The sequence below is a fragment of the Physella acuta genome, unplaced genomic scaffold (assembly GCF_028476545.2).
Source record: "Physella acuta isolate Inbredline_101_S28 unplaced genomic scaffold, ASM2847654v3 ptg001038l, whole genome shotgun sequence".
In the NCBI taxonomy this organism is placed as follows: domain Eukaryota; kingdom Metazoa; phylum Mollusca; class Gastropoda; family Physidae; genus Physella; species Physella acuta.
This window is the reverse complement of record NW_026732555.1, coordinates 206,506-233,583: the sequence shown is the minus strand read 5'-3', so window position 1 is coordinate 233,583 and position 27,078 is coordinate 206,506. Positions and strand designations below refer to the sequence as shown.

The window sequence follows — 27,078 nt, the reverse complement described above, 5'->3', positions numbered from 1 at the left end:
TAAGATATTAGATTAAATTTTTGAATAAAATCACTACCAGAAGATTTGAGAACAAAATAAACTGATTAAAATTTCTTTTAATTAATATCTCTTAAGTGCAGTAAAAGAAAAAGTAAAAAATAAGAAAAATATAAGCGGGAGTCGCTCCAAAATCTTCTCAATGCATTTTGGAACCAAGGCTTTAGACCAAAGTTTAAATATTTTTATTTTCATATTTTCTGCATTTAAGGTTGTTATTAAAAAAATTATAATTGTTTTATTTAATACCTTGTAGCATTAAGATATTGCTATAAAAAATATTATATTTAAGCTTCGTTTTATAAGGATTTAAGAAGTATTTTTTTTTAAATTTCCGTTGCGTTCGTTCATAAATGAGTTGACGTAATGATGGCTAAAAAATATCGCATTATAATGAGCTCGTGGTGGGGTTTAAGGTTTAAAAATATTCGTGAGTAGAGCTCACCAGAAGAGGACATACATAACTATGCAGTGGCGTAGCGAGGTCGGGTATCACCCAGTGCGGCACTTAATAGTGTCACCCCCCGAGGCGTAGCGACCCTTCCCGGGGACAAACTTTCAAATTTTCGATTTGCACCCACCCCCCCCCCCCTTCAAACTTTCGATTTGCAACCCCCCCCCCTCAAGTTTTCGATTTGCACCCCCCGCCCTCAAACTTTCGATGTGCACCCCCCCTCAAGTTTTTTCTCTATATATTTTGCTATTTTTTGCCTTGGTGTCACCCCCCTAAATGGTGTCACCCGGTGCGGTCAGCATCCCCCCCCCCCCCCCCTCGCTACGCCCCTGACGCTATGGAAGAACACAATCTAAATCGGAACAGCTCAAAGACTGCGTGGCGCGCAATAATTGTTGACACTTAATAAATACTTGAGATAGTAGAAATCCCGTCCAAAATTACAAATCTAAAGAAAGAAGAAGAACCTCGCTTAATTGATTGCTGCTACGTTATTTTGTTATCTCCCTTTTTGGTTGTGTAAAGCTTTAGTGACTAATTTATTGTCTAATTAGATTGCAAATGCGTTACTTTTGTATTGTCTTCTCAAATGAAATGTTCCAAAAAAAAAAGAATGCATAAAATACAATCTTAATTTAAACTGAGTTACATAGTTCGATAACAATGTATATATATATATATATATATATATATATATATATATATATATATATATATATATATATATATATATTTATTTATTTATGTATAGGCCTATGTATATATGCCTATATCCATGTAGGCCTATATATATTTATTTACAGACATGTATATCGAGATTAAGAAAGAAAACTATATATATATATATATATATATATATATATATATATATATATATATATATATATGTATATATATATATATATATATATATATATATATATATATATATATATATTATCTTGATCAGTCAAGGATACAGTCTAGCCTGATATCCCGCCCCACCTTTGTCACAAGACAGACGTGTCAACTATGTGTGTAACACATATCTCGCCGTAGTGTAGTAATCATGGCCTTAGGCTAGAGTCGGGTAATCTAGTCTAGTCTATCTTTGACCCGGACTGGGCCGAATAATTATTGCTGTAGATTCACATAACTATGCCTGCTGATGAAGACAGTGTTGGTTGTTGAGACTAGTGGTACAGTGCGCACATGTAGTCACTGGGGTCGTCAGAGTAGTGACCCCCCCCCCCCCCTCCTCCTCCGCACACCCAGTTATGAACGGGTATTTAGTGCATAAAGGCTAGTCTAAACAGAGGCGTCGCGAGGCGGGGGCGATGGCAGCGGACCGAACCGGATGACACCATTTACTGGGTTGACACCATGGCGAAAAGTTGCAAAATATTTAGAAGAAATATTCTTTTTTGCCGGTTCAATTAATGATTAATAAGAGTTCATCCACCTATATTAATAACCGACAATAGATGAACATCTTTACTATTAGCTTTGCATACTTTAAAACTATCAAAGGAGGGTGGGGGGGGGGGGGGGGAGTGTAACCCCAACTACAAAATTTACAGAGGACCAGGGACCGGGAAGGGGTGGCACCAAATTCTAATAGTTTACGATGAAAACTATGCTTTTTCCCACATTAATTAATTGGTGGATTAATATAATGTGCGCACAAATTGATGCCATTAGGGGGTGGCATCAATTGCAACTATATATAGGCCTATGTAGACTATATATATATATATATATATATATATATATATATATATATATATATATATATATATATATATATATATATATATATATATATATATATTTATATATATATAATATATATATATATATATATATAAGAGGTGCTGCATCGGGTAACACCCGACCTAACGACGCCACTGTGTCTAACCATATGAGAGGTAAAAGTTTCCGGGGCATGTAAAGGGAAGAACTTGACCTCGATTATTTTTGCGGCATAAATGAGATTTAGAGTCAGTTTTACTAGTGTCATGATTGTAATAGTTAGGGATATAATAGGGCAGAGGCGTAGCGAGGGGGGGGGGGGGGGGGCGGGGGTGCGGACCGCACCGGGTGACACTAAGGCAAAAACTAGCAAAATATATAGAGAAAAACTTGAGGGGGGGTGTAAATCGAAAGTTTGAGGGGGGGGGGGGGTGCAAATCGAAACTTTGAGGGGGAGGGGTGCAAATCGAAACTTTGAAAGTTTATCCCCGGGAAGGGTCGCTACGCCTCTGGGGGTGACACCATTAAGTTCCGCCGCATCGGGTACCACCCGACCTCGCTACGCCACTGTAATAGGGTAAGGGATAGCACCACAAGAATTTTTCAGGATAGGGTTTAGGGTAATGGTAAAGGTTAAGGTTATATTTAAGGGTAGGTACAGAGCTTAACTTAGGGTTATATAGACAAATATTTTTATTTTCCTTTCAATACCAACAAAAGAATATAATGAAAAGATTTCTTCCTAGTTGACCAAAGATATTCATGATTAAAACAAGGCTCTTAAAGATAATAGACGGAAGTACAGTAACACGCTTATCTTTACAACCTACACCACCCGCTTTCCTATGCTACTACACACCACCCACCCACAACACACTTCCACAACACGGCATTTTTCATACGAGCTTACGTATAATTATAATACTTTCTTTCACTACAGCTAAGGGACAGGTAACCGCGTACTGACATTGTCAAAAAGCGAGACCACTCAGTGATTGCCTACCCCTTAGTTATGACCCAACCAACGACACAAGCGGGTGTGTTGTTCTACACGCGCGAAAGTGAACTGTGTTGACAACTGTGTTCATGTGAACTGTAAACAAACCGGTGGTCAATGGCCAAGACATGAAGAATTTAGGGATCCGCCATAGTGGAAATAGGTGATTTCTTTAGTTGGTAAGTTATAAGTTTAATTACTGATTTCATATATAGGCCTAAATATAGCCTATATATATATATATATATATATATATATATATATATATATATATATATATATATATATATATATATATATATATATATATATATATACATATATATATATATATATATATATGTATGTATGTATAAAGTGAATGGGAAGATAAATATATTACCCAATATCAATGCCAATGCAAATGGATCTCCCTTTATATGTCATAGATCCGATCACAGTTAAGACATCATCGATTTCATTTTCTTTGTTTGATCGGCTGAATATTTAGGCCTAGTTTAAGTTCGTGTTGTCAACAATATAATTTCTATCTCCAGGGTTATCTTAGTGTTTAGCTTGATGTTGATATATCACAAGTCACTTCGGTAGTTGTGCGGTTGTGTTTGTAGATCTGCTTCATAAAACTCTCAATCTTTCTCTCCGTGACCCTCTCTTCCTCTGTCTGTGATTCTAGTGCGCTCCCTGCTCTCTCTCTCTCTCTCTCTCTCTCTATGCAGGCCTAATTTTCGTTAGTTTTAAATACGATATCTGTAATGATATATCGTGGCACAGAACCTCTCTAACTTCTCTAAACCTCAAAACCTTGTTTGAATTATCCCGACACCCTAGTCCTGCCACAGTTATACATTAAGACTACACTGATAACCATTTACAATAACGCTTTCATAATGGAATCTTCTGAAAATATGAGTTTTTTTTTTTTTTTTGTTGTATTAGATTCCTTTATCGCAAAAAAATTGTGGCAGTGTACAGACCACGCTATCCCTACTATGTTGAGTTCGTTGAAACAGATAAACTCTACTTCGTCTGCCACGTGTCTTGGACACAACGGGAAAAAAATGATGATTGTAAAGTCAGTCTATAAAACAAACACTAACCAAAGTCCATACTTTCAATGTACGCCTCAACACTGGCTGGATTAAACGTACAACACAATAAACGAATAGGCCTACTCTACAAAACATGCCTTTATTTAGAGGAGAATAGTATCGTAATCTGATACGAGACACACCCTATGCGCAGGGTTGGCGCTAATAATAGAACACTACATTCTTATGGAAATTCCGTTTTGATTAGTGACATTCTATTTTATTAAGTGGAAGATAAAAGGAACTGCACATAAATGAAATTTCGCATCCGACAGGGGAGTATGGCGTAAAGAGGGGAGAGGGAGTGCATTGATGATTATTTTAAGGTTCCAATTGAAATAGTATGTAGTGTATTATTATAACCAATTATTTACCTTTAAATAAAAAAAAAATAAAAAAAAAATCCTTTACCTTTAATGTTTTGGGTTGCTGTCCCCATCTATCGAGTTGTCTCTCCTAAATGGGTTGCTGTCCCCAGCTATCGAGTTGTCTATTCTAGATGGGTTGCTGTCCCTAGCTAACGAGTTGTCTCTCCTAAATGGGTTGCTGCCCCTAGCTAACGAGTTGTCTCTCCTAAATGGGTTGCTGCCCCTAGCTATCGAGTTGTCTCTCCTAAATGGGTTGCTTTCCCCAGCTATCGAGTTGTCTATTCTAGATGGGTTGCTGTCCCTAGCTAACGAGTTGTCTCTCCTAAATGGGTTGCTGCCCCTAGCTAACGAGTTGTCTCTCCTAAATGGGTTGCTGCCCCTAGCTATCGAGTTGTCTCTCCTAAATGGGTTGCTTTCCCCAGCTATCGAGTTGTCTATTCTAGATGGGTTGCTGTCCCTAGCTAACGAGTTGTCTCTCCTAAATGGGTTGCTGCCCCTAGCTAACGAGTTGTCTCTCCTAAATGGGTTGCTGCCCCTAGCTATCGAGTTGTCTCTCCTAAATGGGTTGCTGTCCTTAGGTATCGTGCCTCATCTATCCGAGTGTGTGAATCAAAAGTAACGCCCGTTTAGTTTTCTCTTAACATTCTTTCATAAATCGCGTTTCGTTCTTTACAGTATGACTGGATAAGAGCCCTAGAAAACTATGTCCTCATCGTCAACTCTACTGCTTCTACTCACCGGACTCACCACACTGTCCGCGTGTCCAGTCTGTGACGTGGACGTCCCTTCCAGACCGGTTCCAGAACCGGAACCACCGGGGATGCCGGGTAATGTGACGACACTGTGTCTGGCTGGTCAGTATTACGACGACAGGATTCGCCAGTGCAAGCCTTGCCAAGAGGACTATTTCATGACTCTATCTATGGCCAAGTCTAGGAAATATTGGAGTTGTGTCCCTTGCTACCGACCAAAAGATGTAAGGTTTTGTTTTAAAACTCTTCGTGTCCAACGTTTAAAAACTAAATATTTTCAAGCCATCAATTTTAATAAATTAAATTTTAGTGAGCCATAAAAATGTATTTGTATAGTTTTCAGTGAATACATATATATTTTATAAAATTCTATACCTATATACTAGAACATAATTATCATACGTTTGAATCAAGACGTAACTGTTAACTTAACATTTATTTCATAAACATAATACATTCATCTATATATTTTAACACAGAAAGAAAGAAATATTACTATTGTAAATATGTATCAGTCCTCACAAGCCGATGATGAAAACTGTAATACTAAAGCGAACACACAACTGACGCTATAAATTACGTGTCTGAAGAAAAAAAAAGTCATACCTAACCATAAATCATGCATTTCCTTACGTTAACTGTTTGAATTGGGACGATGTGGTTTAGAGGATGTGCTTATGATTCTTAACCTCCAACATCCGGAGCAGATGAGTCCCGCTATTAGGGGTAGAGCTGCCCATCTAGGAGAAAACTCCAAATTAAAAATATGCCATTCGATATAACAATGGATGCCGTGAATTGTTTTGAATGGTTTATACAAAAATTTGTTAAAATTGTGTGCTGTGTTTTGAAAATAAATGTGGATATAAAAAAACGTTATTGTGAGGTTATTGTCGAACTTTATTAAAGATTGGGGGTATTTGATGATTTTGAACTTTTTGGTCACTAAACTACAATTTAAAAAGTCAAAAACAATTTGGTAGATTTCATTTTATCTCTGAAAATGTAAAACAAATATTTGCAGAAATAGATCAAGAAAAAAAAATAATTTAAAAATTTTATCAGCCAAGTTTTGAGTACAAATTACTATGACATGGGGTTTTCAGAAGATCAGTCACGGAGTTCCTGTACAGCCAATTCATTTTTATCTTGCGAAAGGGAAACTTCATCTTAAAATTTAGACTTAATGGAAATAAATAGAAATGTAGCCTTAAACTAAAAAAAAAAGTAACTTTAAAACCATTGATTCTAGGATTACATTTCTAATTATTTTTCAGCCTTAAGTTGCTTTTTTTTACAGCTTTTTAATTTATAAATGTTGCCCATCATATTGCCGTGTTGTTCTGTTTGGTTTGATTTACTCAGTGTGGATTTTATCAAATTGAAAAGAGTTACAATAGCATACATCAATTTGATATTATTTTTAATATTTTCAGCTTGAAGTGGAGTTGGTCCCCTGTAACAAAACGCGAGACACGGAAGTTGTGTGTGAACCGGGGTATTTCCTGCAGCAAGTATCTGACTGCGCATGTCAGTGGACTTGTGCGAGATGCGGAATCTGTGGGATAGGAGAGCTCCTTAACCTCAACTACGAAACGGTGAGCTGTCAACATAAGGAAGACACCCTGTGCTGTCAGTATCCGGAAATGACGTCAGACAACAGAAAATGTGTATACAACATTTCAGGACAGACAACAGCGATGTTTAAACATACCACAGGACATACCGACGGAGATTATAAACTCTTCAGCAATATACATTTTGTTTTCTTCATGAGTTTTATTTGTATTTTAAACAGATGAAACAAGTATAAAGGATTAGAATAAAGGAATATTTAATTGCTTCGAGCTAGTCCACATCAAAACTTATTTATTTCAATATGAACTGTTAATTTCCTTATCGCTAAATACAATTTTTTTTATAATCTTCCGAAACAGCAATTTTTTGTAAGCAAATAACTAGATTTTAGTCACCATAAAGATGAATTATATAGAAGTTGAAATAATTATATCGCATTACTGCTCAATTTATGCCGATTGAAAGACAGTTAGGCCTACTTAACTTTTTTTTAAAAAAAGCAATGTTAAAGTTAATTAACCTTGGATAAATAATTAGTCCAAGTAGTCCGGTTTGGAGTTTAAAGGATGCGAGTTAGTATTGGTATGTGGCGAAGTTTTTAAAATTTATTTTAATTTACTTTTTTCTTAATTAAAAAAAAATAAAGGCAGCTTTTATAGCGAGTGAAAATGTTTGCACACATATTGAGGCACAAAAAAGGTGAGTTCTGAATGAGATTAGCGTAGTGTTTGTTTTAGATTAGAAAAGTTTTTGTTTTAGATTAGCGTAGTGTTTGTTTTAGATTAGCATAGTGGTTTTTTGTTTTAGATTAGCATAGTGTTTTTGTTTTAGATTAGCAAATTATTTGTGAATGAGATTAGTTTAATATTTCTGGAAGAAATAAGTATAGTATTTATTCTGTTAGGGAATTAGCTTGCTTTCTTTAGATGTTTTGAGTTAAGCTATGTACCATTGAATGTGTGTGTTTGTAGGTAATAAAAAACGACGCATGAGTTGAAAACAGCAATAAATGAGTTGTATTTTGATTATTGCAAATATCATTTCAGATCATGTTTTTGATGTGAATAAAGATTGTTATGCATTCATCCGAGCTTATTATAATTTATAATTACGAATTTTATTTATAGATTAATTATATTTACTGTAATAGAACAATAAACTTTGTTACAAGATTAACTGAAATCCTTACAAAACGATGTAATATATGGCTGAACATGCAAGACAAAATCATATCAACATATAGGGGTCGGCGTGGCCAAGTCGGTAAAGCTCATGGTTGCTAAACCGAAACGTTCGAACCCTCGGGTAGACGAGGCTCATTAACTGGGGACAGCCACTCTTCTAGGAGAGACAACTCCAAAATCAGACAACTGCTACCTTGTAGTTTGTTCTTGGTTGGACAAAGGTTATGGAAGCAAATCCAAAAGAAAAACAGGCTGAAATCGGAGTCAATGGCCTCAATGGCGCTCAACCAGTTGACATGTATCCTTAATTGTGTTGGAGGGGGATCCCTTCGAACACTAAAATTAAGAACGAAGAAGAAGATATCAACATATTTCAACTGGCTTTGTATGCGACGAGGGAACGATGATGTCAACTTCATCTTGATTAGCTGCTTGACATATTGTTACTACTATACCCTTCATGTCAGACACATGAACTCTACTCTATGTGCTCTGTAGAGCACCTAGTCTGATGGCGTTTGACAGTTTATGTCTGTTTGGGAGATGGAATCCGGGTTCAAGCCTGTAGAAGGTCCCAGAGTCCACCCAACTCTGATGGGTACCTGAATCACGTTAGAGAAAGTAGAGGCGGCTGGGCATAGTGTTACCATACATATGTCGAGGTTCTAGAAAAAGGCGAACTTTGCTAAGAGGCGTAGCGACCCCTCCCGGCGCCCGGGGACAAACTTTCAATTAGACGCTCCCCCGGCGCCCATCGCTTCGCATATGACTTTGTGTGTAACCAAAGGACTGTCCATCAATTTATCCCCCCCCCCCCCCGTCTCATTTATAATTATACTTATTCATGTTGGTGAAAAAGTGTGTCCCCTTCCCCGTTAAGTTTGGTGGCGCTTCTTACCTGTCGCCGTTGATTTTTTTTTAATTTTAAATGCGTATAATGCAATATAATTCAGCTTCAATTGAGAATTTTGTTTCTACTTCCTTTGTCGCCACTTTATGGTCTGCGCCCGGGCGGCCGGCCCACCCGCCCTCCCCTAGCTACGCCAATGGGACCGTCAGGTTTGAAATGGGAACTTACCACACATTCCCTTACTTATACGATACATTGTTATTCGTAGTTTTGTCCACCGACTCGTGACATTATACACCCACACCCCGACCTCATGATAACGTTCTTAATCCACCCAGCGCCGATGCCAACTTGACTCACGGTTCAAGGATTAGTCCTGATCCAGAGGCGTAGCGAGGTGGGGGGGGGGGGGGGGGGAGGGCGGGGGTGCGGATCGCACCGGATGACACCATTTAGGGGGGGGGGGGGTGACACCAAGGCAAAAAAAAACAGCAAAATATATAGAGTAAAACTTGAGGGGGGTGCAAATTGAAAGTTTGAGGGGGGGGGGGCGTGCAATCGAAAATTTGAAAGTTTGTCCCCGGGAAGGGTCGCTACGCCTCTAGGAGGGGGTGACACCATTTAGTGCCGCACCTGGTGACACCCGACCTCGCTACGCCACTGTCCTGATCAACTTATCACTTGATATGACGAGTTCACAGAAACACGTCACCTCTATTTCATCAGTTTCACTTTCCCTAATTGTAGCGAGAAACTGCGTGTGCGGGATGTGTACAATTTTTTTCCTGGAAAATATTTTCTAACTTCGGGAATTTCCAAACTTACTTAACCACTCCCTTGGATACGTCAACAAACGTAATTTCCGTGTGGAGAGAAATACTTATTGGCCTATGTTGTTGACGTATTACTGTGAAAACTAGTGCCGCCACATTGATTTTTTTTTACTTATGGTCTGTACAGGTAGCTGTCGTTGATAGTCGAACATTGTTGCTAAAGTAGATTATTAAACCCATTTATAATTAAGACAGAATAAATTCTTCTATATTAAAGATCATTGTAAAATGGTAACTGGCTATTATCAGCTCACACTAATTGTCTAGTCGTACTTCCAAACACAGAAATTATTGTTTGTTTATAATTAGATTATATTTGAATTAGATTATAATATAACTAGATTACAGTTTTGATTTTAATCTACCGCGTTCTACTTTTACTTTTACACACATGATCCAGTGGCGTAGCTAGGATTTTTATCCCCCTATGAAAAAATTATCAGTGGGCCCCTTCGTGATCCGATAAGCTACTACGGAGTTAAATACATGGGCAGCGAGGAAATCAACTGATAAATACGATGGAGGGTTTTAAATAATATAAATATTATGTACATTTTAGTATTTTATACGTCCTGATTGTGTATTAATACTGTATTTTTATGTAGGCCTACTACCCCGTAATTTTGTAACAAACAAAAAATTAGCCTAACTGTAAACCAGAGGCGTAGCGAGGGGAGGGGGGCGGGGGGGGGGGGGAAATATGTCCCCGGGCGCCGACCTTAGGGGTGGCGCCAAATTGAAAGTTTGAGGGGGGGGGGTGCAAAACGAAAGTTTGAGGGGGGTGCAAATGAAAAGTTCGAGTGGGGGGGGGGGTGCAAATGAAAAGTTTGTCCCCGGGCGCCGGGAAGGGTCGCTACGCCTCTGCTGTAAACCTGTAACATACTATACGTAGCCAAACGAAGTGAAACAGTAGCGTCACGAGGCGGGGGCTAAGGTGCGGTCCGCATCGGATGAGAACATTTTGGAGTGACACCATGACGAAACATTGTAAAATTTACTGTTAACTATGTTTTATCCAGCTGAAATAATAAAAGATTAGTGAGAGAATGGTCACACCTCACCAAAAATGTAAAATTGTTGGGGATGATGGGGTGACGCCTTGAGTAATCGCGTAGGGGGACATCCGACCTTGTGACGCCACTAACCACACATTTTTAAAAAATTGCTCATGATTTATTTAGATCTGTTTTTTTTAATGATTTAAATTTTGCAATCTGATTGAAAAGTTCCCTGATATACACCGCAATAAAATGTAATTTAATGTCAGAAACTTTGATAAAAGTCAAAGTTTCTTCCAGGTATCTCTTCAGAAAAATAAAAAGTTTCTTGGCGATTGGATGAAAACTAATCATTAATAGTATAAGTAGCGCAAAATTGATTAAAGATTAATTAGATCAACAAATGAAATGTTATTATTTTGTAGAAAAACATAGACACATGTTGGACTAGTTTTGACATTACTGTCCATGGTTGTTATTTTTTTTTAAATAGCTCAATTGTAATCATGGATGTTTATTAGGATGGAATTTCGAGAAGGGCAGACAGTCGGGAGGGAGGTGCAGGTCTGTGGGGTTGGGAATTTCCCAGTCAGTTGAGGTTTGTAGCAATGGGAGCAAATTAACGAGAGCCGGATGCCAATCTAACAAAAGAGTCAAAGTTCAAGTTTATTTATAGACATTCTCTCAATGGTTTGCCCGACAATGCAAAAACGTAGTTAGTGTTATTTAGTACGAATGGGCGCTGTTCTACCCTCTCCGACCCTCTCCACTGAACGCCACTGCCTGCAGAGGCGTAGCGACCCTTCCCGGCGCCCGGGGACAAACTTTTCGATTTATACCCCCCATCAAGATTTCGATTTGCACACCCCCCCCCCTCAACCTTTCAATTTATTTTTCCAACCCATTTTGGCGCCCCCCTAAGGTCGGCGCCCGGGGACATATGTTCCCCCCACCCCCCCCCCCCCCCTCTAGCTACGCTATTGACTGCCTGTGAAAAGACTTGGGGCCGTTTTGGAACTTTGAATTATTTCTACAGTAGAAAAGAAACTGGATTTTCATTTTCTTTTTTAAATCATTTATATAAAACAAATATTAAAATTCCAATGTAAAAGTTTTAATTTTTTTTTTAAGAAGGAAAAGGGCCCCTATTTTCTATGGGCCAAATGCCTTGCCATCGCTAGCTTTACGGTACACTGACCTGATCAGATAAAATCTTGATAATCGATACTATCTTACACATATTGTGTTACATTTTCACCACGCAGGTGGCCGCACCATTCCGGATATAGTCATAATTTACCTTCGAGAACAAATAAACACTGGTAGCAGAATAAAAGCTGATGTTTGTAAGTAATGTAATGGTTATACATTGTGTCTAAATTTGGTTACGGAACAACACTTTCGAAATATTCTATTTATTGATTTTGAAACTAAAACTTTCCGTGACGTTCGCGTAGCTGTAGTGAACGAAACGGTTTAATCATAGACAGCAATGAAAGGATAAGTATGGTAATACAAAGCGTACCTCGCGAGGGTTGTTGTCTAGTGAGTTATGGTCGTTAGGGTAAGGTTGTTGTTAGGTGGTTGTTAGGGTAAGGTGGTTGTTAAGGTAAGGGAATTGTTACGGTAAGGTTGTTACGGTAAGGTGGTTGTTAGGGTAAGGTGGTTGTTACGGTAAGGTTGTTAGGGTAAGGTGGTTGTTACGGTAACGTGGTTAGGGTAAGGTGGTTGTTAGGGTAAGGTGGTTGTTAGGGTAAGGTAGTTGTTAGGGTAAAGTGGTTGTTAGGGTAAGTTGATTGTTATGGTATGGTTGTTAGGGTAAGGTCGTTGTTAGGGTAAGGTGGTTTTTAGGGTAAGGTGGTTGTTACTGTAACGTTGTTAGGGTAAGGTGGTTGTTACGGTAACGTTGTTAGGGTAAGGTGGTTGTTACGGTAAGTTGGTTGTTAGGGTAAGGTGGTTGTTAGGGTAAGTTGGTTGTTAGGAGGTTGTTAGGGTAAGGTGGTTGTTAGCGTAAGGTGGTTGTTTGGGTAAGGTGGTTGTTAGTGTAAGGTGGTTGTTAGGGTAAGGTGGTTGTTAGGTTAAGGTGGCTTTTCTATAAATAATTATTGTTTCCGTTATTGGGACCGTTACCTCAAAAATAATAAATTATCTATTTTTTTTTATCATGATCTTAGTTGTTCATTTTTTATTAGAACAGGTGAATTTTCTATAAACTGAAGATAAAACTTTGGCGGAAGCACCAAAAGAAATGTAGCCTAAAGGATAAAGGATATAAGGTGCAGCTACTTAATGGCTTCTGGGTTCAACAGAGCACCAAGAAGAAGAATCGCTACTGAGGTTCCGATGTTTGTTTTTCTTCTCTGTTGCCTGATGCTGGGGGTTGCTGCCGTGAGTGACGACAACATACCTTCTCGTCCCGTCCCCGGGGATTTGGAGCCAACGTCACGTGACAAGGTGTGTCCGGCTGGTCAGTACCTGGTGGGGTCAGCGTGTGAGCCGTGTCCGCAGGGGACGTTCATGACGTCAGACATGGCGGTCAACAGAGCCAAGATCTGTAGGCCGTGTTCACAACCCGGCTCGGTAAATTATTTTAAACTTTTTTTTAATACTTGTAAGTTTTAGCTCTAGGGGAGGCTATTCTTAATTTCACAGGTATACGAAATTTAAGAATGACCTCCCCTACAAATAAAACTTCAAATTTGTTCTTATTACTTAATCAATAATGAAGTTTACGTTCAATTGATTAATTTCCAATACTAATTATCTGCCTGCCGTTAGTATACTATACCCTCCCAACTATAATGTCTATATTTAATAGTTTTTAAAATGCCATATTTGGAAGACGACGAGCAACCAAAAACATATCAAAACTCCTCCCAATATTATTCTTGTTATTAACATCAAAACCAAACTTTGCTTGCCTAATTGTGTAGTATAAGCTTTAAGTTATGAGCTTTAAATTATGAGTTTATGCTGGGTTAGTATAAGCTTTAAGTTATGAGCTTCAATGCCGGGATAGTTTGAGATTTAAATATGAGCCTCAATTCTACGATAGTATGAGATTAAAGTTGTGAGTTGCCCTGTTAGGATATTATGAGCTTTTACTCATGAGAATCAATGCTAGGATATCAATCACGAACTTCTAAACTCTAACTGTAAAACATCTTCATGCTTCTTCACAGAACGGACTGGCAATCGTCGAATGTAATGCAACCCATGACACAGAAATCACATGCAAGGGTGGTTTCTATCTAACCCAGGGCTCTGAGCCCTACCCCTGGCAGTGTAACCAGTGCTCTATCTGCGGGGTTGGGATCAACCTCTACAACGACTACATGATCAGTCCGTGCGACTGGACGCACGACACGCTCTGCTGCCTGCACGATGATATGGTGGAGGTAGATGGGATTTGTTCCTACCCCTCGACCACGTCACTTACACCCTCCCCTCACACATCCACTGCTGCCCATACAACGACAGGAACATCCGATAACTCTGGGAATTCAGCGACAAGAATTGCGTGCCTTTTATCTTACAACTACATCATGTCGATCGCTGTGTCGTTATTCAACTGTAAAAAATGATCTGTTAAAATAACTGTGATATCTCATTTTACCCCTATTATGTAACTGATGTATTTGTCTCTGGGATATTAAAAGGTATTATTTTATTGCAACGAGTACCCTTTGATAACTATAATTTTAGAATAGTTAATATAGTTTAAAAAGATAAAATGTTTTTTTATTTATATCGTTTTCATTAATACAATGCAACTAATTTTATTATGCATAATTATTTTACTAAAAATATACGCAATAGAACCACTGCTTGATTAAAAGTTAAATATTTGAATGATATTTTTTGTCATTTAAACGTGTTGACTGTGTAAAGGTATATACAAGCGATTAGAAGTAAATATATGTCACAAAAATTATGTTGGAGGGAATCCCTTCCAACACTAGAATTAAGATCGAAAAAGAAGTTTTTAAATTCAAAGAACGTTTTGCTATGGGAGATTACTGCTTCGATATCAAAGTTTCTTCCAGGCATCTGTTCGGGAGGGGCTTCGCCCCCGCCCCCCCCCCCCCCCCCGAAAAAATTCTACCGCATCTTGACAACACAACTGTATTCACAGATCTAGGGATGGACCAAAGTCTTCAAGCAGAAAGCAATGACAACTGATGCTAGCATTAGAATTGTGGGGAGAGGAGAGGTTTCGAAGTTTATTAATGTGGAAGAAATCATACTTTAGAAGCCTCACTTTGAAAAAAAGCTTGTAGTTTAAACATTCAAACAATCCCTTAACAAACAAAATAAAATGCATTAAGAGCATTACATTAACCCTTATTTGTAAGAGTTAATTTTATTCCTCCACTAGATAAGTAGGCCTATATATATATATATATATATATATATATATATATATATATATATATATATATATATATATATATATATATATATATATATAATGTCGATCATACAATTTTAGGTAGACGTGGCAATACAGTTGAGGTAAATAAGCCGATTATCGTCATCTTAAAGTTCAGCAATATCCAACAGAGCTAGGTCGATATAACGAAAAATCAACAGCCAAACTGCACATTGGCCATCAGTTGTTTACACTAGTAGAATCTCATAGAAAAAGAATTGCGCACCAAGCAAACGCCAAAACAAAATGTGCATAATAGTGCGGAATATTATTAGTACATCTTTATTTGGCGTTCGCTTGGTGCGCAATTCTTTTTCTATGAGATTCTATTCTATTTTTAAAAGTTTAAGTATTTAAAATGGATTAAAAATCATAACTATATCCCGAGTTTCCATCCCCTGTTGTTTTATATAAGAATATTCGAGAAAGTTTAGGGGGATCAATCCCGGTATATTTATTTTGGTTGCTAGAATGAAAAAATGTTCGTAACAAAATATGATACATACTTGGCTCTAAATTAAGTGCTTTATTTCCAACATTTATAGTATACATTACCTTTAGTGATCCATACTAATACTCTAGCATACATTATGTATAATAAACATATGTATTGATAGATGCAAATCAATGAAACATTACTTAACTGTAATGATACTAAAAATAATCAAACATCACTTACCTGTGACTATACAACTAATGATAAAAAAATCACTTGCATTTAGACGCATCAATCAATAGACCACACGCATGCACTCACGCACTCAACATCAACTCATGTTCTGCACGTGTAGAAACATTTTGTTGTTGGTTTCTCACGTGCATTTGGACAAGTTTCTAATTGAGTACATACCACTGTCATACCACTATGATGTGTAGCTCAATCGATTATCTTAAGTTTGTGTTCAGTACATCCCTAATCATACATGTATGATGTATAGCTCAGTCGATTGCCTTATTTTAAATTTGTAGTTAAGTACATTCCTTGCCTTATGTTAAGTTTGTAGTAAAGTACTTCCATATCATACATCTATAATGTATAGTTTATTCGATGGCCTTATGTTAAGTTTGTAGTAAAGTACTTCTCTAATCATACATCTATCATGTATAGCTCATTTGATGGCCTTATGTTAAGTTTGTAGTAAAGTACTTCTCTAATCATACATCTATCATGTATAGCTCATTTGATGGCCTTATGTTAAGTTTGTAGTAAAGTACTTCTCTAATCATACATCTATCATGTATAGCTCATTTGATGGCCTTATGTTAAGTTTGTAGTTAAGTACATCCATAATTATACATGTATGATGTTTAGCTCAGTCGTTTCCTTATTTTAAATTTGTAGTTAAGTACATTCCTAATCATACCACAATAATGTCTACCTCAATCGATTACCTTGTGTTAATTTGGTAGTAAAGTAGTTCTCTAATCATACATCTTTCATCTTTAGCTCAGTCGATAGCCTTATGTTAAGTTTGAAGTTAAGTTCACCCCTTAGGGGTCATCCATAAATGACGTCACACTCGTAGGGGGGAAGGGGGGTTCGTAATTTTGTGACGATGTGTGATGAGGGGGAAGGAGGTTCAGATGTTGCGACGTCACATTTTTGCATTATAAAAAAGCAATGTTAGAAAACGAATTTTAGACGTTATTTCGCGTTTTAGATAACTGTTTTAATAAATTGTAACAGTTTAGACAAGATTTTGGAAAAATATCGATGTTTTTAAAAAATTCAACTGCAATTTTGAGACTGATTGTAGGTTGAGGTGTGACGTCATTTTAGGGGGGGGGTCTGGCTTTTTGTGACGACGTGTGACGGAGGGGAGGGGTGAGGTAAAAATCGTCAAAAAAGCGTGATGTCATTTATGGATGACCCATTATCAGAACACTTTGATATATAGACCACTATGATATATAGCTCAGTTAATGTGGCGCTTATAAAGAAGTACTCGAATTCTGTTTATGTTCTATTTACTTTATTGTATACTAAGTATAGAGGAAGTATTGTAATCGTGCAAAAAATCGTAATCGAGATTTTCACAAATCTCGGCGTTTTACTTCTCCTTGAGTCGGAAAAACCTACTGATTTTTTTAAACGGATTGGAAAAGTTTTTCTAAATACATTAAAAAATATTTTAAAGTGTGGCGGAACAGAGAAGATGGATGAAAAGTATAAAATTATTGTCGTTGTAGTCAAGTAGGTAAAGCTAATGGTTGCTAAACCGAAAAGTCTCGAGTTCAGATGAGTCTCGGGCAGATGAGGCTCGTTAGTTGGGGACAGCCAATCTTCTAGGAGAGACAACTCCAAAATTAAACAACTGCTGCCTTGTAATTTGTTCTTGGTTGGACAAAGGCTATGGAAGCAAATCCAAAAAGAAAAGCAGGCTGAAATCGGAGTCAATGGCGCATAACCAGTTGACATGTATACTTAAATGTGTTGGAGGGGATCTCTTAAAACACAAAAATTAAGAAAAAGATTATCGTTGTGTAGTGGTCAGACTCTACCTATTTTATCGTTAATTAGATCTACCTGGCTAATCGTTAATTAGACCCACCTGGCTAATCGTTAAATGTAAACTCATCAAAAGACGCAATAAAAGTTGATAAAAGTCACTGTACTTGCCTAGCTCTAATCTATTTTAAAACCAGCACATCTGCGCATGCCCATTAAATCCCTAATTAGACAGCTTATTGTTGTAATCTAATCAATTCTGCCCTGGTGGGCTACGCAGTGTAACCCGCTAATTAAAACAGAATTAAAGTGTTATAAAATAACATTGCAACTCTCACAAAAACGTGTAAATCACCGTCGAATTTTTACAACGGTTATAATAAATATTTATGATTCGGTTTTACGTTGCTTTAAACTGTAGGTTATTCTTTCATCATCTGGGTTTATTTCCTTTAGTTTGAAGCGAGCTCTTCGTGTTTGAAGTCAATTTTATGCCGGCCTTAATAAAAACTCTCTATTTGAAGTCTGCTTGCTAGGCCTGTCCGGTGGTTTATAAAGACCACTCATCACCTGAAGACTACGAGCAACTCAGAGAGTGGGCAGAATACAGCTTGTCTGCATCTGATCTGTTCTTTCTGGAACATTCTGAAAATACCTGCAGAGTTTTAGAGTGTTTAACTTCTTAATCAAGTGAATAGGTAAACAGTAAAGAATTCCGCAAAATATATTCGTTAAAATTTAGCTGACAATTGGATACAGAAAGTAAGCAATATATATATATATATATATATATATATATATATATATATATATATATATATATATATATATATATATATATATATATATATATATATATACATATATATATATATATATATATATATATATATATATATATATATATATATATATATATATATATATGTCTGTATATATATATATATATATGTCTGTATATATATATATATATATATGTCTGTATATATATATATATATATATATATATATATATATATATATATATATATATATATATATATATATATATATATATATATATATATATATATATATATATATGATTCAGTTTCGCCTCGCGTGACGATTGATCCACCCACAACAGTCACGATTGATCCACCCACAACAGTCAAATAATAGCAACGTATAGAGTGTTAGACCAAGAGATCACGGCTTATAGTCCAGAGCAATAAACGAACATTTACTCTTACATAAACACGGCTGAGTGTTAGAGCGTGTGATTACTGCTACAAATGTAGCAAGATATGTTCCATTCCTTGGGTCAATGAAAGTTTAGGCGGATCTGTATAAAGCCTTCCACACTATTAATTAATTTTTAAAATTTAAATAAAAAGGTTAACTCTTGTGCGACTGCAAAATTGACTATTCTAGTTCGAAAATGTATTTATAAATACACCGTACCGGATATAACCTACTTTTATGTTTCTTTTTTAATGTTTTTTACTTTCTCGTATAGAGAAAGTCTTATAATCGTGCAAAAAAAAAATCGAGATTTTTACAAATTTCGACGTTTTACACCTCACTGATACGGAAAAACATAATTTTGCAATCTTGTCCGTATGTCTGTGTGTCTGTCTGTCTGTGTGTAAACACGATAACTTGAGTACCGTTATAGCTAGGTTGATGAAATTTTATATATAAGTATTTTATCAAAATCGTAGATCCTGATCAACTTTTGAGCGATTTCCGAAAAACGGAAGTGGTACTTTTTCTAATGTGAATTTTTCAAAAGCCTATAACTTGAGTACTATTTCAGATAGATAAATGAAATTTCACATGTAAGTAAAAGATCTAATTCTCTGCCTTTTGTCAAACTTTGAGTAATTTCCGTTGACCGGAAGTACTAATTTACGCTATTTTCGATTTCTCAAAAAACGCATGTAAATTTATAAAGTACTAATAATATTGCGCACTATTATGCACATTTTGTTTTGGCGTTCGCTTGGTGCGCAATTCTTTTTTCTATGAGAATCTATTCTATTTTTAAAAGTTTAAGTAATTAAAAATCATGTCTATATTTCAAGTTATATAAGAATATTCGAGAAAGTTTAGGGCAGATCACTCCCGGTTTATTTTCAGTTCACTTTCGCCAGAATGAGTTGGATATTTTTGCTGTTGACCGCCGCGTCGTTGGCGTACGTCCAAGTAAGTTGTTTTTTTATTATTATTATTAAAAGCTTTTATTTAGTTCGCAACATCTGTTTGTTTGTTGGTTTGTTTGTTTGTGGGTTTGTGGCAGCGTTTTTGTACAAACTTTTCAGATACGTTACTCTTTGATGACAATACAAGTCTATATTTTTTATATTTTATTAGATTTAAAGGGCCATTAAAAATAATCAAACGGTTTCGAAATTAAGGGAAGATAACATTAAATCACTCGATAGATTACTATATTCAGTAACAGAAGGGTAGATAACTAGCTAGACTCAGAATGTTTACACTCGTAGAGCCGGTCGATCAAGTGAAGGCTATTAGGGGCAGATAATAACGTTTATAACCATTTGAAACTAAGGGGAGGTAACAAGATTAATAACTTGCTGTTGTCTGTAAATTGTGGTCACGGACGGCTACTTTCACGGGCAGATAATCATCTTTCAGATATTGCGAGCTACTTATGGTGTTTTAAAACAAATGTTTTTAATCGTGTCGACTTCATAAATTAGGAATCACTAAAAAGTGGAAAATAAAACGAATATAAAGAACCTTTATAGCAACAAGATTTTAAGTGCACTGAAAATAAGAAAATAAAACTAATTTGTTTTTTTTTAAAATAAAAGCTGTAGTCGCTAAAATATGTAAAAGATCTCTTGAATGACCAAAGCTTTTATTAAAAAAAGCAAATTAGTTTATTTTTATATTATCAGTCCACTTAAAACCTTGTTGCTATGAAGTTTTTTTTTTAAATATTTTTCTTTTTTACTTTTAAGAAAGTACTGTTAATGTAAACAAAAAGACATATCTTATACACAGCTTTTCATCTTTTCATCTTTCTCCATATACGATAACTAGAGTAGGCTACCGTTTCATTTAAATGGATACAATTTTAAATATAAGATCCTTTACATAGATATTTTTTAATAGTTTGAGAGATTTCTGGTAACGAATTTGACGGTTTCTCAAAAAACTTGGGAATCTTATAGTTTTATAGAACGTTTTCATAAAGCATATTCTAAATAATTTTAATAGGCTACTTGTCTCATATGGATAAGTTGCTGCAACAAATGTGCCAAGACTATCTATAATTTCCCTATTTCACCAGAATACTTGTCTCTTGTGGATAAGTACCTGCAACAAATGTGCCTAGACTGTCTATAATTTCCCTATTTCACCAGGCAACAAATGTGCCTACTGTCTATAATTTACCTATTTCAATACGCTACTTGTATCATATGGTTAAGTACCTGCGACAATTGTGCCTAGACTGTCTATAATTTCTCTATTTACAGGCTACCTGGTTCAGCTGGATAAGTACCTGCAACAGTTGTGCCGCCAATACCCACTGCGTCAACAACAAATGTCTGTGTTTGGCAGGTCACCTCGGCAACCCGTACTTCCACTGCTACCACAATAACAACGCCTACTGCTCGTAAGCAACTGCTGCAACTTTAAGTATCCACAGCCAACAGAACGTATTCATTGTTATGTTTATAAGAAAATATATCATCCTCTTAGTAAACTTATCTGTTAACACATTTAGCAAAAGATGGTCAGGTTTTAGAGTGCAGAGCACCATTCAGAAAAGTTAGTGCGTGAATCCCTTCGATTGATCGCTCTTTGGAGGTCGGGTTGGTTAAGCTCATATTTGATGAAACAAAAAGTCAGTAGTTCAAACCTACGGGCAGATGAGGCTCGTTAGCTGGTGACAGCAAATCACTTAGGAGAGACAACTCCAAAACCAAACAACTGCTGCCTTGTAATTTGTTCTTGGTTGGACAAAGGCTATGGAAGCAAATCCTAAAGTTACAATTAAAGCCGGCTGAAATCGGAGTCAACAGCTTATATGGCGCATTACAAGTAATACTTAATTACCAGCTACTAGCCTGAGGTCCGTGGTCCTAAAGCTTTTTGGTACCGTGGTTCTGTGTTCCCGTCCTTTCAACTTATTGAACTAACTGGTCAGACTCAGCCATGATTGGTGGGCCGTGTGCTCCTATGGTCGACTGTTCCCGACATTTATACCAAAAGAATTAACTCATCAGCCTTAGCTATAATTGGTGGTCCTGTGGTCCTTTTGTCGTGTTGTCATGTGATCCCATTATCCCGAGGTTGTTTTGGTCCCGCAGCCATTTTGGTCCTGTGGTCTTGTGGTCCCTTCCTTTACACATACTGAACTAACTCCTCAGCGTGAGCTATGATGCTGTGGTCCTGTGGTCCTGTGGTCTTGTGGTCCCTTCCTTTACACATACTGAACTAACTCCTCAGCGTCAGCTATGATGTTGTAGTCCTGTGATCCCATTATCATGTGGTCCCGTGGTCCTGTGGTCCCGTTGTCCTGTGGTCCTGTGGTCCCGTCCTTAATACTTACTGAACTAACTCCTCCGCGACAGCTATGATCTTGTGGCCCTGTGGTCCTGTGGTGCCGTGGTCTTATGTTCCCATGGCCCTATGGTCCCTTCCTTTATAGGGCTGGTAAGTAGGTCACCTACCAGTTCTACGGCTGAATAAAACCTGCATGAGCCATAGAACTGGTCGGTGACCTACTTACCAGCCCTATACTTACTGAACTAACTCTTCAGCCTCTGCTATGATCATGTGGTCCTGTGGTCCATTTGACATGTTGTTTGTGATCCCATTATCCTGTGGTCCCGTGGCCCTGTGGCCCTGTGGTCCCGTGGCCCTGTGGTCCCTACCTTTACACTTACTGAACTAACTCCTCAGCATCAGCTACGACCCCGTGGCCCTGTGGTCCCGTGGTCCTGTGGTCCCTACCTTTATACTTACTGAACTAATTCCTCAGCATCACCTACGACCCCGTGGTCCGCACCTTTGGGGGTGAGCGACTCAGCGTCAACGGCCTGCTGTCCAGCTACGTGGCTGAGGTCAGGACCAACCGTGTGGCTCTCTGGAGCGGTCACTGTAACCTGGCTCTGTGGGCCATGACCGAGAGGGTCAAGGGCAAGTCCTACATCAATGAAGTCCAGGTAAAAGTCTGTAATGGGGTGTCCACATAAAGTCCAGGTAAAAGTCTGTAATGGGGTGTCCACATAAAGTCCAGGTAAAAGTCTGTAATGGGGTGTCCACATAAAGTCCAGGTAATAACTGTAATGGGGGGTCCGGTAAAGTACAGTTAAAATATGTAATGGGGTGTCCACATAAAGTCCAGGTAATATCTGTAATGGGGTATCCACATAAAGTACAGGTAATAACTGTAATAGGGTGTCCGCATAAAGTGCAAATAAAATCTGTAATGGGGTGTCCACATAAAGTTCAGGTAAAATATGTAACGGGGTGTCCACATAAAGTGCAGATAAAATCCGTAATGGTGTGTCCACGTAAAGTACAGGTAAAATATGTAATGGGGTGTCCACATAAAGTTCAGGTAAAATATGTAATGGGGTGTCCACATAAAGTGCAGGTAAAATATGTAATGGGGTGTTCACATAAAGTACAGGTAAAATATGTAATGGGGTGTTCACATAAAGTACAGGTAAAATATGTAATGGGGTGTCCACATAAAGTACAGGTAATATCTGTAATGGGGTGTCCACGTAAAGTACAGGTAATAACTGTAATGGGGTGTTCTACATCATAAAGAACAGGTAAAATATGTTATGGGGTGTCCACATAAAGTGCAGGTAATATCTGTAATGGGGTGTCCACATAAAGTACAGGTAATATCTGTAATGGGGTGTCCACGTAAAGTACAGGTAATAACTGTAATGGGGTGTTCTACATCATAAAGTACAGGTAAAATATGTTATGGGTGTCCACATAAAGTACAGGTAATATCTGTAATGGGGTGTCCACGTAAAGTACAGGTAATAACTGTAATGGGGTGTTCTACGTCATAAAGTACAGGTAAAATATGTTATGCGGTGTCCACATAAAGTGCAGGTAATATCTGTAATGGGGTGTCCACATAAAGTACAGGTAATATCTGTAATGGGGTGTCCACGTAAAGTACAGGTAATAACTGTAATGGGGTGTTCTACATCATAAAGTACAGGTAAAATATGTTATGGGGTGTCCACATAAAGTACAGGTAATATCTGTAATGGGGTGTCCACGTAAAGTACAGGTAATAACTGTAATGGGGTGTTCTACGTCATAAAGTACAGGTAAAATATGTTATGCGGTGTCCACATAAAGTGCAGGTAATATCTGTAATGGGGTGTCCACATAAAGTGCAGGTAATATGTAATGGGGTGTTCTACATCATAAAGTACAGGTAATATCTGTAATGGGGTGTCCACGTAAAGTACAGGTAATAACTGTAATGGGGTGTTCTACATCATAAAGTACAGGTAATATCAGTAATCGGGTGTCCACATAAAGTGCAGGGATTTTCTTTGAGTGCCCATCAGGGATGAGTGGACTCAGTGACGGTCTACTAAGTTGAGGCCGGATTCGAACTCGAGACTTACCGGTTGGCAGTCCATATACCGTTAGGCCACTCCGTCCCCCTATATCGCACATACGATATAGGGGGACCAGGGAATTTTGATCAGACTAATTAACATATTGTATTAGTTATGTGTTTTAATTTGTTTTTTGTTTTTTTGTTTTTTAGCTCCGTCTGACCCAAACTGATGCTTTGAAAAATCAGCATTTCTATGAGCTTAGGATCCTGACTTCAGCTCTAAATGGTGGGGATTTTGTTTATATTGAACTTTAGACTACGATGATTGTATTTATATGTTCAAGTATTTCAATATAAAAGTTGTGGTGTTGGTGTTGATGCAGCTATTGGAGTTTAGGCTGATTTAAGTGTATGCTGTTGTTGGTGCTGATACGCTGTTATTGATGTTGATGGTGTATTAGTGTATGCTGCTGTCGGTGCTGATACTAATGTTGGTGTTTAGCATTAATTCACCAGTTGATTGCTTATGTTAATATCAGTGTTAAATGCTATGTTATCTCTTAGGGCAATGCTATTTTTTATGTTCAGTTTCACGTCCTCTTTACTTTATTGCTCGTGAACTGGTTTAAATAGATATTGAAGGGGATAATAATGTTGGTGTTGATTTTGACATGGAGTCTTCAATAATTCCTCCTCTGTCTTCATTTATTCCCATGCTGTATTCATATATCACCCCCCCCCTTTCTTCACCCCCCCCCCCCCCACAGGCAAGTTCTCCTGGAGCGTCGAGTACCGTCTACAGGACCGAGGCAGCTTCGTCCATCTCCACACCTTCAAGAACGAGCTTCTCTCCATCCGTTTCAAGATCATCCTCATCAACAGCTGCACCATCAAGTTCACCCTCATGGACTCCCACATCCTCAAGGTCGAGATCATCTGCTGCGGCATCCTCTTCGGCATTCGACCTTTCAACCCTGCAGAGCCCAAGGTCATACCGGGTCAGTTTTGTTTTGGTTTTTGCAGTGTTGAATGGGATTGCGTGGCCTAGCGGTAGAGCGTTAGACTGCTAACCTGAAATTCTCAAATCCGAATTAGTTCGAAACATCCCTGAGTTCACCCATCTGTGATGGGTACCTGATTTAAGTAAATGAAAGTAAAGGTGGCTAGGCATAGTGTTGACTACACCAGAGGCGTAGCGAGGGGGTGCGGAGGGGGGAACATATGTCCCCGGGCGCCGACCTTAGGGGGCGCCAAATTGGGTTGGAAAAATAAATTGAAAGCTTGAGGGGGGGGGGGGGTTGCAAATCGAAAGCTTGAGGGGGTGAAAATCGAAAGTTTGTCCCCGGGCGCCGGGAAGGGTCACTACGCCTCTGGAATACACTCTCCCTTCTTACGCCGAGATCAAAGAAAAAAGTGAACTCTATTTCACTTGCCCCGTAGACCGTCAGGTTTGAAAGGGAACTTTACTTTTTTTTTCTTTATATTCCCCCGTCCAGGTATTTTCCTTGAAGTGACCAAGACACACCAACCAACCTTCGACCGCTGGAGCAACACCCAGCAACCCCTCTGTCTAGACACGGACGGCTACGCTGCCAGAAACATCTCCATGGAAACGGGAATAACAAACCAAAAAAAGGCCATGACCCTACTTGGACTGATGAACGGTGGGCCTCTCGACTTTTTCGGCGCGGCGAAAAATCTCCTACAGCTGACAACGTCTTTAAAAAGATGTTCCTTCAGTATCTTGAACAAGCTCTCGGTCTCAATTTGGTGGTCCATTTTTAATCACCCCCCGTTGAAGAGCTGTGTCTGCGGAAGTCGATCCGGCTGGGACGGGTACGTGGATTTTTTACTGCTCGTGCTGGACTGGTGTTGTCATGGTGTTTCCTCCAGCTGTAGAAGCGCGCAGAATGTGCTGAAAGAGCGGTGCGCGGGGGAGATGCGCCATGACAGCGGTATCAGACGACTCTTTGAGGCCGATTGTTCTAAAGTCTGGTGAGTTCGTGGCACCCAGGACTGACCCCATGAAGTATTCAAAGTGTTAAAACACTACCCAACGCTTCTGAAGTTATATACCACGTTTTTTCAAAAGAAGTTTTTAAAAATAAAAATCGCAACTCATTTCGTGGTTTTGTCTTGTAGTTTACACGTCTTGCAACTTAGCAATAGGGCTGGTAATTAGGTCACCAACCAGTTCTACGGCTCAATGAAACCTGCATGGGTCATAGAACTAGTTGGTGACCTACTTACCAGCCCTATTAGTTTTCAAACATTTTTTAATTACTTTAAATGTGTACGTTTTTATAACTTTGTAAACCAATCGACTGCACAGATACTCAGTGATAATCATCAAAATTTGTTTTAAACCTGAAGAAAATTCTAGACACGTAGGTCCATCTGTCTTATATGTCGTATTCTGCCACTAAATATGACGTGCCACCTCATTAGTGGGTAGAATTTTATGACATGGCAGTAATAAAGAAGAAGAAGAAGCGTGAGATATTTATTTTATACATGTGTGTGACGCTTGCGTTCTGCCGTGCGTGTGCGTATATATATAAATAAATAAATAAATAAATAAATAAATAAATATATATATATATATATATATATATATATATAAATATATATATATATATATATATATATATATATATATATATATATATATATCACGAGCGGTTGAACGTTGAGTGATTGAGTGATTACTAAAAAAAATTTAAAAGTTTGTAGAAAATATAAAAATTAGCCCAACAACAATTTCTTAGTCTTGCAAACATGGAT

At 37.8% G+C, this 27,078-nt stretch overlaps 2 protein-coding genes across 3 annotated transcripts; both read left to right on the top strand.

The window, feature by feature from the left end:
* The first annotated feature begins 5,337 nt into the window (after positions 1 to 5,337).
* On the top strand, positions 5,338 to 8,071 carry LOC131954889 (tumor necrosis factor receptor superfamily member 16-like). Its single transcript, XM_059318709.1, has 2 exons — positions 5,338 to 5,632; positions 6,845 to 8,071. The coding sequence occupies exons 1-2, from the start codon at positions 5,360 to 5,362 to the stop codon at positions 7,208 to 7,210; spliced, it is 639 nt and encodes a 212-aa protein (XP_059174692.1). The 5' UTR covers positions 5,338 to 5,359; the 3' UTR covers positions 7,211 to 8,071.
* Positions 8,072 to 18,283: 10,212 nt separating this feature from the next.
* Positions 18,284 to 26,413, top strand: LOC131954888 (uncharacterized). Of its 2 annotated transcripts, none has more exons than XM_059318707.1 (7): positions 18,284 to 18,430; positions 19,854 to 19,919; positions 21,221 to 21,360; positions 22,732 to 22,915; positions 24,505 to 24,580; positions 25,062 to 25,292; positions 25,791 to 26,413. In XM_059318707.1, exons 2-7 carry the CDS (start codon positions 19,869 to 19,871, stop codon positions 26,291 to 26,293), a joined length of 1,185 nt encoding a protein of 394 aa, XP_059174690.1. In that variant the 5' UTR covers positions 18,284 to 18,430; positions 19,854 to 19,868; the 3' UTR covers positions 26,294 to 26,413. The 2 variants fall into 2 exon arrangements, with proteins under 2 accessions (XP_059174690.1, XP_059174691.1); XM_059318708.1 differs by having other exon boundaries at positions 18,415 to 18,494.
* Positions 26,414 to 27,078: the final 665 nt, after the last annotated feature.

Excerpts from the sequence above, each read along its gene's own strand:
- LOC131954889 (XM_059318709.1), top strand. The coding sequence starts at position 5,360 with ATGTCCTCATCGTCAACTCTACTGCTTCTACTCACCGGACTCACCACA. Across the intron at positions 5,633-6,844 it reads CTTGCTACCGACCAAAAGAT|CTTGAAGTGGAGTTGGTCCC; the intron begins GTAAGGTTTTGT and ends TAATATTTTCAG.
- LOC131954888 (XM_059318707.1), top strand. The coding sequence starts at position 19,869 with ATGAGTTGGATATTTTTGCTGTTGACCGCCGCGTCGTTGGCGTACGTC. Across the intron at positions 21,361-22,731 it reads AATAACAACGCCTACTGCTC|CATCACCTACGACCCCGTGG; the intron begins GTAAGCAACTGC and ends CTAATTCCTCAG. Across the intron at positions 25,293-25,790 it reads AGAGCCCAAGGTCATACCGG|GTATTTTCCTTGAAGTGACC; the intron begins GTCAGTTTTGTT and ends TCCCCCGTCCAG.